At 36.6% G+C, this 14,370-nt stretch overlaps 1 protein-coding gene across 5 annotated transcripts in view; it reads right to left on the minus strand.

Moving 5' to 3' along the window:
- FARP1 (FERM, ARH/RhoGEF and pleckstrin domain protein 1) overlaps nucleotides 1-14,370 on the minus strand; it is a 152,245-nt gene that overhangs the window by 28,642 nt on the left and 109,233 nt on the right. For 4 of the 5 annotated variants that reach the window (XR_015795393.1, XM_088136503.1, XM_088136500.1 and 1 more), the window contains exons 14-16: nucleotides 4,392-4,582; nucleotides 3,910-3,999; nucleotides 2,510-2,643 (exon numbers count right to left, since the gene is read on the minus strand). Coding sequence is in view for 4 of the 5 variants with exons in the window: in XM_088136503.1 (XP_087992629.1) it covers nucleotides 2,510-2,643; nucleotides 3,910-3,999; nucleotides 4,392-4,582 (415 nt within the window). In the remaining variant the exon portion in view is untranslated. The remainder of the gene's footprint in view (nucleotides 1-2,509; nucleotides 2,644-3,909; nucleotides 4,000-4,391; nucleotides 4,583-14,370) is intronic. The other variant, XM_088136502.1, reaches the window with a different exon arrangement.

Below are 14,370 nucleotides of genomic sequence, written 5' to 3' on the forward strand. Positions count from 1 at the left end.
TCTTGGGAAGAAATGCCTGGGGACTTAGAGAGTAATGTGTAGGTATTCCTATCTGGGGGCTGGATAAAGAAGAAGACATGTAGAGAATTGGGTAACTCTTCTCTGTGTTACTTTTTTTTTGGCTAATAGAACTTCCTGTCCCCCCAAAATTTGGAAAATTATTTTCCTTAGAAATCCTTCAAGAATATGTGGAATAACAGTTTGGTAGAGATGGACAAAATATATTCACCATTGATTTTGAGTAATTGTAAAGCAAAGTCTTTGAAAAGAGCGATCTAATTTGTAAAGGTCTGGCTCAGATGACACTGAAAGTGTTTTCCCCTAATATCCTGAAATTGGCTTTAATATTAAAAAGTAGCTGCCAAAATGGGTGGCTTTGTTCACTCTTAGGAGAGTTTACATTACGCTGGAAATTCAGATAAGAAAAATAAAATTGGCAAGAAAAACTGTGAAGTCCAGAGATCAGAAGATAGGGAAAAAGAAAGATGCATCTTCAAATGGGAAATGAGAAGCATGGATCTTGCCACAGTGCAGTGAATGATCCTTAGAGAAGATATAGCTACCTCACAAATACATTTCTTTAGTGTCATTCAGGTGACAATTCCCCTTCACATGTTCCTGGGTTCTACATTCAGGATTTGTTTCCTGCTTTTCCCCACCACAATGACTTAAATCATCAAACTGGGAGTGGATTTAATCTTGTACTATCAAAAAGCCATTTGGGTTACTCAGCTCCTTGCAGAAATGGAACCAGAGAACACATCTGCATGATTTAAGGGCATTTTAATTTATTACAAGATCCAGAGAGAGAAACAGATGTAATCTGAACAGGGTCTTGCTAGTTTCCAAGATGAAGGAGAGAATTTTGCTTATTTTGCTTAAGTGTGAGTTGTGCTAAAATAAATGCTTCAGAAATGATGAGCCGCGTGCTTTAAACAGTGCTCTGAATTAGGAATGACGGTAAACAGCCTCTCCTAGCCCATGGCAGCACTAGAGATGAAAGAATAAGAGATTCCTATGAAAGGTAATGGAATTCTAAATGGGCATAGCTAATTGATTAAAGGTCTCCTTTGATAAATATTTATTACAAATGAAATGTCTCGCTAGACTAGTAGTATTTTATTACTGCCATCTTGCTTTTAATCAATATAATAACAAGCAATCAAAATACGTTTTTAAAGGCTAATTTGAAAACCTGTAACAATTCTTTCGTTTATCAGCAATGCAATCAAATCAAATACTCTTCAGAAAATAATATGAGAATACAGATTCAACAAAACTACCTCTGAAAATAATTTAGAAAGCGTCTGCTCCCTACATTGTGCAACCTGCTTAACTTATTAATCATTCTAATTAAAGCCCTTGGCCTTAACTGTGATGCCATTTCATTATCCATTAAAACCTAACAGCTTATATCCCAGATTCACTAACTTCACTGGAATAATTATTTAAGAAAATGCTTCTACTATTCAGATAACTACATCTCATTATTTTACTCTTGGCAGCTATCATTTTGAAGACATTAAGATGGGATTTGCCAAGGAAAGAAATACTGAAATTAGAGGGGATCCACATTGGCTATATATTTGCAGATCAGTTGGTCTTTGCTACAATGTATGCGGTAGAGGGAAAATGGTCAAGATCCTTCTATGGCTGGCTCACACTGACCCCACTCATGGGACCTCCACTCACATATTTCAATTATCTGTATTCTCTTATATTCTTCCTTTATTTTAAAGAATTTGGAGCCCCAATACCTTCTCTACTTATGGTGGTGGTGGATTGACTGAATCTGTATTGACATATTTAGCAAAAGGAAGTAGCAAAATAGGTCTGTTTCACAGTGCAGTGAATGAACCCCCATATTAGAAAGTCCCTGCAAATATAAAGCACATAGAAGGAAAGTTTATACACTAGTCCTGTTGCTAACTTTACCAATTTTCTATTTCTTTGCAGAAAGTTTTTAGTACAGAAAAGTACCTGCGCATTTTGTTTCAGTTGAAGTATGACACGGTGCACTCCCTTCTATACTTATTTAGCTTTGTGGGGAAGGGAAGTGGGAGGTGGATAAAACTGAATTAAATGCAAACTTCTGTTGGGATGAAATCAAACTTGTTGGACTACATTATTCCAGAACTTGAAAATAAATCTGTGATGTGTGCTGGAGAGAAGGGAACTCATTCACTAAGATACTTTAAAATTTTATATTTCCATATTGCAAATGTCAAGCAAAGCCATCTTGAAAGTCTAAATAACAATGCCTTTGCACAAGGTCTACTGAGACTGAAATTCTTCTAACTTAATTGGTTAAAAATAAATATCTAAGAACAACTATCAGCCATACATGCATCTTCTGCAGTTTTTAAGAAAATTCATAGCCTTCAGACTTTCATCAAGCATCAAGTTGGAACCAACAGTACATCCATTCTGGATTGAAGATAGTAGAACAGAATGTAAAATATTTAGCACCAAAATGTCATTTTATTAAAATAACGGCTGGAATTCTCACCATAGAGCAATGCGCTGTTCTATCTCCTTTAGAAAGTTGGTGTGAAATTTGTGCAAAGGTTCAAAGTTTGAAAAGATGAGATTCTTCAGTGCTTCTGGCATGCAGTCATCTTTACTTACTGTGCTCTGGAACCACTAGAAAGACCAAGCAAAGTAATCAGGGAAGCTCTTGCGACCAAGGTTCCTAGTTAGGATATGTATATAGGGGATTCAGACTATACTTGCTTATTGTCTCTCCTTACCAATACATTAATATTATGAAGTTGAACTTCTGTTTTTTTGAACTTATTGCCAATGGTACAGCTTCTTTTGTTTAAGAAACAGGCGTCCACATTTATTATACCACAAGCTGAAGTTCTGCTGACTCAAAATAAGTGGGAAATACCTAGTTTCTCATTATTTTTTCATGTTCACCAGCAATTCTTCTATTTTTGATAAATTTCTTTGTGTACGCTAGTGCATAAAACATTAAATTTCTTGGGTTGCATAGTCATTCTAAAACACCCAAGTTATCCAGAACCAACACAAGAATAATCAGAACTATCCCTAGTCTTCTGTGTATGTATGGAAACTATTTAGTAGGATAGTTACATCTTGTATTTGGAAAAGAAAAGATTTCCAAAGATGTTATTTAGAATATCCGCAGCCAGTGCTCTTCCTGGTACATCTGAGCATAACCTGAATTAATAATGCAGAGCCTTGAGTTCAAGTATCAAGGAACCTATAAAGGTTCACAATTGATGTGAAGTACTTGAGAAAAAATAATTCACTTTAGGAAAAAGCTGCTGAGCAAACGTATCAGTTAATGTGGGTGTTTTTACTTCATACAGCAAGATGTTGTAGACAGAATTGACAAGGCTATAGAATCCCAGATTAAGTATTATCTGTACAGCCTCTATTGAATTCTAAATTCTAGAAGGCTAACCACCCCCACTCTTGGATCCTAGACAGACTGGGATATTGTTGCTCAATCAGATTTTCTATTTATTAAGCAGACATTCTTTGATTTTCTCACATTTCAAAATATAGCTGAAGTTGATAGAACAGTATAATGACGGTAGGAATGCTGTTCTGCAGATATACTGAAATGATGAGAGAAAATGTTTAAAGATCCAAAGTACAAAGCATTAAAACTGCAACAAAATAAAGATAACAAAACTATCAGAAATTAAACGGTCCATCTGTGCATTTTAAAAAAAACACAATTAAATGTTTGTCTTCTGCTACTTAGATGAAATTCTAATCTCATCAGGAACATTTTGTGATTGTATATGCCCGTGATAAAGGCTACGTTGGCTGGAGATAGTGGGAACTGTAGTAAAAGACAGGAAGACAGATATTTAGGGAAAGATGGGCTGCATAATTTTGAATTTAAGGGGAAAAAAAAAGAAAAAAACATACCGATGTGATGACTTCAAGATCTTTCAGGTAAGTTCGTTCTGTAGTGGAAACTTCTTTAGCAATGAAGTATGCCTTGTCAGTTGGAAACCTCTGAAAGTAGTAAAAAGATAAAATAGCTTTAATTTGTACCCAAATGACAATGATAGGCCTCTTACAGTCAGGGAACTTTGGGAATTAAGAGTTCAATGCTGCAGAGTTACAGAGAATTAAAAAAAATGCCCAATATCACCAGATAGGAATACCTTTATTTCAACAATATAAATATTACAAAGCAGTTCTGGATTCAGAAGTGGTGCGTATACATAGGAATAGAGGCAGCTCTGCCACCACTTCCAGGCCCTACTGCTTATGTAGCCCTGGATGGTGATGGATACTTTGCCAGGTTTTTCAGCATGGCAATTTTTAAACAGTCATCCGCTGAAAACAAAGAAAAATTGCTAGACGTCCTTTGCATATCAAATAGGCAGATTCAAAATCAGTACCTTTCTCCTGACCTCCTCTTCATCATCAGCCCGGACACCAGTTTGATCATTCAGCAAGGGACTGACCAATGGAGAAACTTGCCTATTGTCAGGACTCAAATTAGGAGACAAAGTTGCATTTGCTATGGCTGGTCCACCTTGAGAATTGATTGACAGTTCTGAAAGGTGAGGGCTGCCAGCAAGAGAGCCTGCTGAAGGAACAACACAATACATTCAGAAAACTTTCATTTAGTTGATATGATTAAATCCCCTCAACCCATTTAGATAGGTATGGTATCATCATGTTCAGTGGAGCCTTTGCTATTTAAATGGCTCAAATCCTTTTAGATGGGCTCTTGAGTAGCTAGCCTAATCTGTTCTGAACATAGACAACTGATTGGAATAAGTTCCACATTGCTTGTAGCTGTGGAAAAAAATCTGTTTTATTATGTGCTGCTTTCTTAGCCCCTGATGAATTGAATGTAAGCAGTTCTAGGCATCATAAAGAAATAGTTATGGAGATTTTCTTAGATCTCACACAACAAACACATTGTTATAAACAATGAAGGTGCTACAGTTGTGCTCAGTCACTTCTGCTACTCTGCTTCTTCTTCATACGTAGCAGGAAAAACTTAAAGCCTCTAGTTGTGGTTTTGAACAAACTAGTTTTATGTTATGCCTAAATAAAACAATTGATTTGTTTCAATGTGCAATCCAAGATTAATCTGCATTTTTCATATCATGCTTTGTCAACAAATTAAAATGAGATCAAATCACATTTTATATAATCAAATACAGTGGAAACTGTTGCTTACTCAAAACCACAACTAGACGATTTACACATCCTTTCTTTTGAAAAAGAAGGAAAGTGAAGATTCTTGCACCTTTTTATCCTTACTTACCTGTAACTGAAGTTGAGTAATCAACTGCAAAATTCACATATATGGGTTATGCACTTGTGCAGAGACCATTCAGAAAGATATATACCTTACAGAATTCTTGGCAAAAGACACCCCTTCCTTGTATGGCTCCCACAGGACCTCCTCCTAAGATGAACACAGCAGAGCCAAGAAAGGAGTAAAGCAATCCATCAAGAAATGGAGTGGGAGGATAGATTGTCTGAATTCACAGATGAGCAAAGAACCTCAGTTATAGATTAGTAAACAGTTCATCATTGTGGTCTCTTGTGATCCACATATATGTGAGGAGCTTCTTTTACTACTTGGAGGAGAATCTATGCCAAAAGCTGGCTAACAGATGGATTATTTTTCCAAAGTGACAGTGATGATTGGTTGCCATTACCATTTTGAGAACTGTTAGGGGCAGAGACCAAGTACTTTGGATGGAAATCCAAAAATAAGATGCCAGTCTCTTTGGAATGACATCATTTGGTTAATACAACAGGCAAGAACTCTTTGGATATTTCTCTATCAGGGTCAAAGGACTAGGGAAAAAGGGTAGGGAATATAATGTCTGACACAAGAGGAATGCAGAGACAAATTTTGGGAGAAAGGAAATGTTAGTTCTATTAAGAATAAAGAAAGATGGATCTCTACATGTGGTACATAACTCTTCTGCTCACAAAACCTATGTTAAAGTTACTGAAAATGATGTCCAAGATAGATGAATAGGAGCAGTAGCCATTATCTTGAAATTATTTGACATCAACGTAGACAGAACTCAGGGAAAAACTCCAGGCAGGGCCAGGTGAAGAAACTAATGGATAGAAGTGAACCAGGCCTTTCATGAAGGGAGATACCTTCCACTGAAGCGCAGAAGGAAGACAGGTGTGACAAGAGTGAACACTGACTGTTGAGGCAGTTGGCTGAATCTGTGTGGATATTTCCAAGGACTTTGGTCAGAGGGATATTGGTGATATAAGAGAGTTCCAAAAAGCATCACAAAGAGAATGGGGGATTAATTGCTCCTCTGCTCTAGAAGCTTAGGCATTAACAGTTGTCCAAGAAACTGACCTTAGGTTGACCCAGTGAGATTTAATGATGATGGAGGGATATAGTCTCCATTCAGTGATTGGTCAACTGGGCAGAGGTAAGTTGGCCAGCTTGGACACTTTTGTTCCCTGACATATGGATTGCCTGAATAGATATGGATCATAGGAGACTTAATACCAAGGAAGCAATCAGCATCCTTGACTGTTGCTTAAACTTGATAATGGATGAGGGAGGATAAGTTGGAATTAAATCTAGACAAAACAAAGCTTCTGTTGATAAAGGACAAAGCTAAATTTGGGGTCAAGGTAAGTTATTTTGGATGGGACTGCATTCTTCCAGAACGTACAGGTTTGCCATTTGGAAGTGCTGCTTTACCTCCAGCTATCACAAGATTTGCTAACTGCTACAAGGTACATGGCTCATATGCCTTAAATTAAAGTGCTGGTGTGCTTAAATTAAATAAGGGCTTATTTAACTGACTATTGGAGGCCCCACTCTCTTAGGATTTAGGAAAACAGCAACGTTCCATCTCTTTTACCAAGCTTTTGTTAGTTGACTTTTGATTTTTACATTGAATCAAATTTTGCATTGATTTTATTATATTATTTTTGTATTTTTCAGTATTGTAAATCATTTTGAGTATTGTGTAAACAGAAATGTGGAATATAAACTTAATAAAACATAAAATAAATACAACGACTTGCCTGCAATGTGAGATATAAAAGAGGTGGATTTCACATCATCTTTTGATTTATACCAGACAACTGTAAAATTCCCTGATAAAATCTGGACAATTTAACCTCAGAATAATCCCTCAAAGTCTTGAAGCACCTTCCAAATTAGCAATAGTTCTAGGTCATTGATATGCCATAATACTTTCAGACAGACTGTAGATGTACTACCCATCCAGACATAGAAGCATCAATGATGAGGATGTGCATTGGGAAGGGAAGCATGAAAACTACGCTTCCCACAATTTTTTTTGTAACTAGCCACTAGTGGGTAGACTCCTAGATGCAAAGTGAGGTGGAAAGATGGAACTATGTAACATCACCCAGAGACACAGTATATAAATACCATGTCTGGATCTGAAGATGTGCAAAATAAATGAAGTTATAGCTACCAGGCAGCCATTGCTGAAGTGATCTTGCATGTGAGTGTCTGCATTAAATGCAGCTATGGCAGTGGGATGAAGGTCAATTCTGTGATAGTATTAATTGTTGCATCTTAGCAACTGAGATCTCTCTAAAGCAGGAGAGCTTCACAAACAAGTTAAGTTGGAAAAAATCCAATATAAGTATGAGCTTGTCATTCTTTTTGGAAAGGTGACATACTGTATTTTGAGTACAAGGTGGGAATGTATCCTTACTGGCACATAGTCAATCACCCGTTTTTGTAAGGGAAGGCAGAACTTCTGGCATAATTCCAGAATTGCTCAAGAATCAAGTGACTTGGTGATAAATCTGGGAAACAAAAGACAAAAGCCACAGGTCATTTGATATGGAGGCCCATGTAATTTGAAAGCAAGCCAGTAGAAGGCCTGGGTGAACATGACAATAAAAAACACCTTCTGGAGTCTCAAGTGTATTGCCTAAGGCTCTGCTGCAGAGATTATTTGGTATCAATGTCTGTTCAAAGCCTCTATCTCCATTTGGAAAAGAATGCACCAATTGGAAAACTGGTAGTCCCTGGTAGAGGTAGAAGTGAGAACATGGATTGATGAGAGAAGGGATGAAATAAGGCTGTTATAGGCCTTATCTGTCCAGGATATTGTCATTTTTAACAGTAAATAAGCCATCTTAATTGAAAAGAAGGTCCTTGACAAGTATTGGCCTCCAGCACAAGCCCATTAGAATGAAGTCACACCTAGTGATGAATCTCAACAGAAGACACTGTAACTTTAGCCATGGAATCAGCTGCATGATGAATCTTATTAAGTTCCTATTTAGCAAATGTTACTGTCCATGGAATGACAATTTGATCACTTGGAAAATGATAAGGATGGAGGCACTGTCATCCATAAAAAGTGATGGTATCTCATTCTTTCATTATTTATTCCCTATAGACAGTTATGTGAACAGACAGCACTTCTGAATAACTGAGTTTGCGATAAAACTGTCCAACCTTCAGCCTTTCTTGTCTGTGGATGTGGAATCTGATTTAGATGCCTCCACTATAATGGAACTGAGAGATGGATATTGAAATATGAATCAGCAACTCTCTTCAGCTCTAGAGATTCTCTACACAGTGAACTAAATGGCACTTTAGCCCATCTCTTCCTACCTTCAGCAAGATTGGAAATATGGGAAAGAGGATTGGAAAAGCAGTAGCATCTTGTACCAGCTGTTAAACTAGGTCCTCCATACTAAAGTGATTGTTGAACTTTTAGTCTAAGAGAGACTACTTGTTGTTGTTTAGTCATTAAGTCGTGTCCGACTCTTCGTGACCCCATGAACCATATTGCGCCAGGCCTTCCTGTCCTTCACTGCCTCCCTGAGTTCGCTCAGTTTCATGCTCATTGCTTCAGTGATGCTATCTAACCATCTCATCCTCTGCCGTCCTCTTCTCCTTTTGCCTTCAATCTTTCCCAGCATCAGGGTCTTCTCCAAAGAGATCTCTCTTCGCATTAGGTGGCCAAAATATCTGAGCTTGAGCTTCATTATCGATCCTTCCAATGAGCAATCAGGGTTGAAAGAGAGACTACACTAGTCAACAAATATACTCAATAAAGGAACAAGATTTTCAGGAGGAGAAGTGGTTGCCTGAATACCAACGTGAGCATTGGGTGGAAAAATACTGAACCAAATGGCACTGGAGATGTAATTATCCCTTTCTGAGATTATCTTGAGCCTTACACAATGGTAAATTGAGTTGATCCCAAGGATCGATTGCAGTTGCAATGTTCTGGTCATGAGAAGCAAAACAAATAATTGAAGCTAAAGAAGGGAAAAATTAGGAGATCAGAAAATGAGTTTCTGTTAGAAAGAAAGAGTTCCAGTAGGAGCCATGTCTACCGAAGTGTGGTTAAAAGAGGATAAGATTCCTGCAAAACATTACAAAAGCACCACCCATGTGTGTGAATCAAAGGCACCATGATGGAGAATATTAAGTTAAGGTATGGCATCTGTCCTAGAGAATCTGGTTGTGGAAATCTGGTATTAATCTAATTGAGTAACAACACTTTACAAGCAACAAAAGTCAAACTTTGCTACAAATGTAATTACCATTACCATCAATTAATAATTACCATCTAATCTATACCATCCAGAGAAACAACTACTGTGAGGATTTATTCATCCCACCCTACCCCAATCATTATATGCACAGTAATGTAGGTATACACAAACTTCTCCACACATTTCCCTTATCACCTGACCCACTCCTGGAAAAGTAGGTGAGTGGGATGGGTGGGTGAAGTAATATGATTAAGGAAGTCCCATATTTAGATAAAATAGGGTATATAATTTCAGCCACTACTTCTTATAATTCTAGAAGCAACCTACGCTCACTATGTGTGTAAAGTTGTGTGGGAGGGGCAGAATCACATCCAAAGAGGACCTTGTTGTTTATTTTTTCAGAGCTCTATCTTCAGTTTTTAATACCTAAAACAAAAAAGGTGTTACTGTTTTGTTTTTTTACTCTTCTACTAATGCAGCTTGTCATTTTTACTGCACAGGATGCTAAAGAAAAGACAATGACTAGGGGAAAGAAGCAATTTGCTATGTCAAAAGTCACATCTAGAACAGATGGAGAAAACTATTTCAGACCCTCTGGCTACTTCCAAGAAAATTAAGTACAGTATACCTTGATGAGTGGCTCCTTTGATTGTTTGGGACAGAAATGCTAGCATTGCAATAATAGAAAATGCATTATTTCAAAGCGCGTAATAGGAGCGTTTCAAATGTTCAGAGTTATGCTAATAAGTGCCCAACAGTACGGGTAATCCCCGGATTAAGAACACCCGGTTTAAGGACAACCCATAGTTAAGAATGGAGCCTACTGTAGCAAAAATCAAGTTAAATACACAATGGTTTGAGTTCATTACACAATACTAATTATACTGTTCCAGCTTACATACAAATTCGACTTAAGGACAGACCTTGGAAACGGAACTCGTTCTTAAACTGGGGACTACCTGTACACTTTTATGCCTATGTGAACTACAAGAGTGAAAAAAGTTTCAGTTTCTATTCCCTTTTCTAAGAAGGCAAGTAGGTTACAGATTCTGCAAAGGCAGAGCATAAAAATCTATGGACGTTATTATAATGACACCAGCCATTTCCTTATATAACCTTTCATTATTTCCCACACTTCCCAAAGGATTTTAATTTAGAAAAGTGGATATGCTGTCAGCTAGGCAGTTATTAAGACCCAAAGCTAAAATGCAATGTTTCACACTCAAGTAAGTATCTCTTTGTTGAAAATAAAGTTAGAATTTTAATTTGCATCTGAGTGTGGAAACATTAGGAAAATGTGGTATAACTGCAAAACATGGGAGCAAGAGGTCAGTTTATTTTTCAGTAATACATGTAACCTCTTTAAACAAATCACCAAGATTCATATTCATCCCATTATCTTTCCCAGCACTAAGTCAAACCATGATTAAAAGGACAGACTTGCCTGCATTAAAGATTTTTGCTCTTAATGTGCCAAAAATCTGACAGAAAAGTCACAGCTTGTTACACAATTGTCAATTTTATTGACACTAGTACACAACCTTATACAATATTTTCATAATAGAGTGAATCCACATGTAAGAAAAAAGAGGAAAGGATTTATACTCATAAAAAGATACTTTCTAAGTTTATAACTGGTACATATTCAAACTACATTTACAAGACCTATGGAAATGATGGTGTAATTTTAAATATGAAAGAAAAAAGGCAGGAACTCTGGCACTATACGGTCTCATTACAGGACGAGAACGTCACATCTGTGTGTGAAAATATTTAACCTATCCAAACTAAGCATAGTCCAAATCTCAAAGCTTTACATACTTGCCAAAGAAAATTTTAAACAATGGCAGATACACATTATTAATATTATTTTCTATTTATCCGGGAAGTGGTTAACCAGAGGGAGGCCACACCACAAGCCTGTTTGGAGGCTGTCGTACCACACAGATTCAAGTATAGGGGCTCTTGGGGCCACTTTCAGATTCACCACCTTGCTGGGGCTGCACAGAGGCCCCCCATAGAAGAATCCAAAGTGCTCCAGGGAGCAAAGGAACGCATCACCTCAGACTAAGTAAAGTAAGAGTTGGCATTAAGCACTTCTCTGGATTAAACTCTCTACTGAGAGTTGGGAGATCTTGTAGCAATTGAGCAATAAAGGCTCAGCTCCATGGACTGTTTTTAATTAAGAGTTCAGTAAACACCAAATGTATCTGGTTTGTATTCCTAGAGGCTTTATACAATATTGATCACTTACCAAAATATCTGGGAATCAAGAGATCATGAGTAAAATATATTCAAGGCCAAAAGATAACAAGTTTAATCGGTTTTTTAAGTTCATTTTTTTTTCTTTTCTAAATATGCATTTCAACCAAATTTATTATTTTGTACCTTGCACACCAAATAAATGCATTGCTTTGTACTTATCAAAATGATTGGGCATAGCAGTATGTTTTCCATTTTGCTTCTAAGAAAAACATAGCATTTCAAAGGGAGAAAGCTCCTATGTTTAACAAGAATCAGGAATTTTTCTATTTTGAATAGCTCCTACAAAGAATAATCTTCATGTAAAAAATCAATAATGCAAAACCTTATTATATTATAATCTGAAGGTGGGAAATGCTTGCTCTGCATATTTTTATGCAAAAATACACAATCTTTCTATAGGAAACAAATGAAATTTTAAGTGGCCCCAAGAACCACACCTAGATTTTAAATTGATATCATGTGCATTATTTTCCCTGTAAGCAATGTAGAGACCTTATTGTTAATAAATTATTGCACTCATGTATTTCTGCTCTAAAACTTCCCCACAGTAGTAAAAACTCTGCTAATGCCTTTAAGGGTTTGCATCATTACATAAATTAACATTTAACCTTAAATAGTTCATACTATTAACCTACATGTAATTTACTCACAGGACTGAAGATGTTTCATTGCTTGGTGCCTGTACAATAAGGTCTTTCCCAAAATTAGATGTCCAGAAGAATACAGCAGATAATGGGTAACACATGATTCCCTAGAAGAATTCTTACCAAGTGTATGAAAGGTTAAGCTTTCCTTTAGATTTCTAGACATCATTGAATCAGAATATGTTTGAGCAATCCTAGGTTTTGCTACTACAGACCTCATAAATATTTATCATTACTTCATATTTTACTTGATATGAACTCAAGTGAGTAATGCAAATGCATTTCACGTTCTTCATGTTTTTAAATAGCAAATGAAGAAGTAATTTGCTGCCAATCAAACAGCTTATTGGTGCCGTGATCTGAAAATAAGCTGTGTTCTTACAATTCCGTGTATCACCACCAATTCTTTTTTTCCTCCAATCAATATTTGAAAATTCTATGCTTGGGAAGGTAGAACTATGGTTACCCTGATTTAACCATTATGGCTTTGGAAAGCATTTGAAAGAGGTTAAAGCAGCCACATTTTTGCAACTCTGCATGTCTGTTTCAGAAGCTGCATGGGTATGAAGTGTGGTGCTTTCAGCATTTGAAGAGAAGTGCTTTAATTGTGTCCAAGAATCTTTTTAATAGGTTTTGCACAGGCCTACTAAGTAGAGCTATTTGACCAGAACCAGAACCAAAACTTTTGTTAGCTGTTACAAACAGGCATCTTCAAAGATAAATGGAAAGCAGACACATTCAACAAAGAATGTATTAGAAAAATGCAGAAGCAAAATCAATGCTCAAAACCTGGCACCCTTGATGGTTCTGATTATAAGTCTGTAGTAAATTCTAAGTGCAGTATTGTTGTTATTGGATCTCTTCCCAATTCAATTATACAAGAAAGAAGTATGATTGTATGGAGGGATAAAAAGGGCTGTAGAGGCGAAGAAATGAATATTTGTATTCTGGCCCTGAATCAGAAAGATGTAATATATCTTCCGATGGAGAAAAAAATAATATCCACTTTGGGAGAATCAGAAGTTGGGAGGTAGGGAGCACTGCTCGTGTTTCCTTTTCACCACTTCAAAAAGAAACTAGCTTCAAATTGGACAAGATTATTACATTATTAAAGGAGTAGAATGAAATTTTCTGACAATAATTTATTTTTATGGTTGGTCGCACAGTCAGCCAGATGTTTAGATTTTATTTGGCATTTTTATCCACCTACCGAGTCCTTCCCAAGGACCTGGGATAGGCAGATATTGCTTGATGGTTTGATGGTGTTAAATTATTATTATTATTATTATTATTATTATTATTATTATTATTATTATTATTATTTGCTACTTTGGAAAAGTTACAGTGTACTATCCACAGGGAAAAGGGGAAAGAAGAAAAGGTTGGATTCCTAAGCTTAAAAAGGATAACCATGATAATGGTGATGGTGAATGATATGTGAATTTGGAGGATCGTACCAAGAACACAGACCCCATATTTGGTCAAGCAGTTCAGCCAATAACTTGAGAGCACAATAAGCAAGGGAGAGTTTTAAAGCAAGATACCAGCCAGAAAGGGGAAAAAGCCTTCAGTACAAGTAACAGAAAGCAAAACAAATTTAAGATCATGCGTATATAGGTGAATAAACAGCTTTGGCTTGACATGCTTACAAACAGTCACCAAATTCATAACTAGATTTAGCAGCCAGTAACACCACCTCTTGCATACAAATTTCAGGGTAAAGTGATATAAAATAGAATTAAACAGTGGCAAGTACAAAACTGAACAGTAACCGCAGCAGTTAGCAAATAATTGAACACTTTTGACAGAAAAAAACGACAGGGCATTGCAAACTTTCTAATAGCAGGATAAGATGCGTGAATTTAAAAGAACAGTATATTGCTCTTTTCTATCTTTATTTTTTCTACCACTGGGAAAAAACAGAAAAAAAATGACCTTTTCTTTAAGCATAAATACAACCCCC

Source organism: Python bivittatus, unplaced genomic scaffold (genome assembly GCF_059951505.1).
Source record: "Python bivittatus isolate LINGU-HERP-01145 unplaced genomic scaffold, Pbiv_v1 ctg000060_np1212, whole genome shotgun sequence".
NCBI classification, from domain to species: Eukaryota; Metazoa; Chordata; class Lepidosauria; order Squamata; family Pythonidae; genus Python; species Python bivittatus.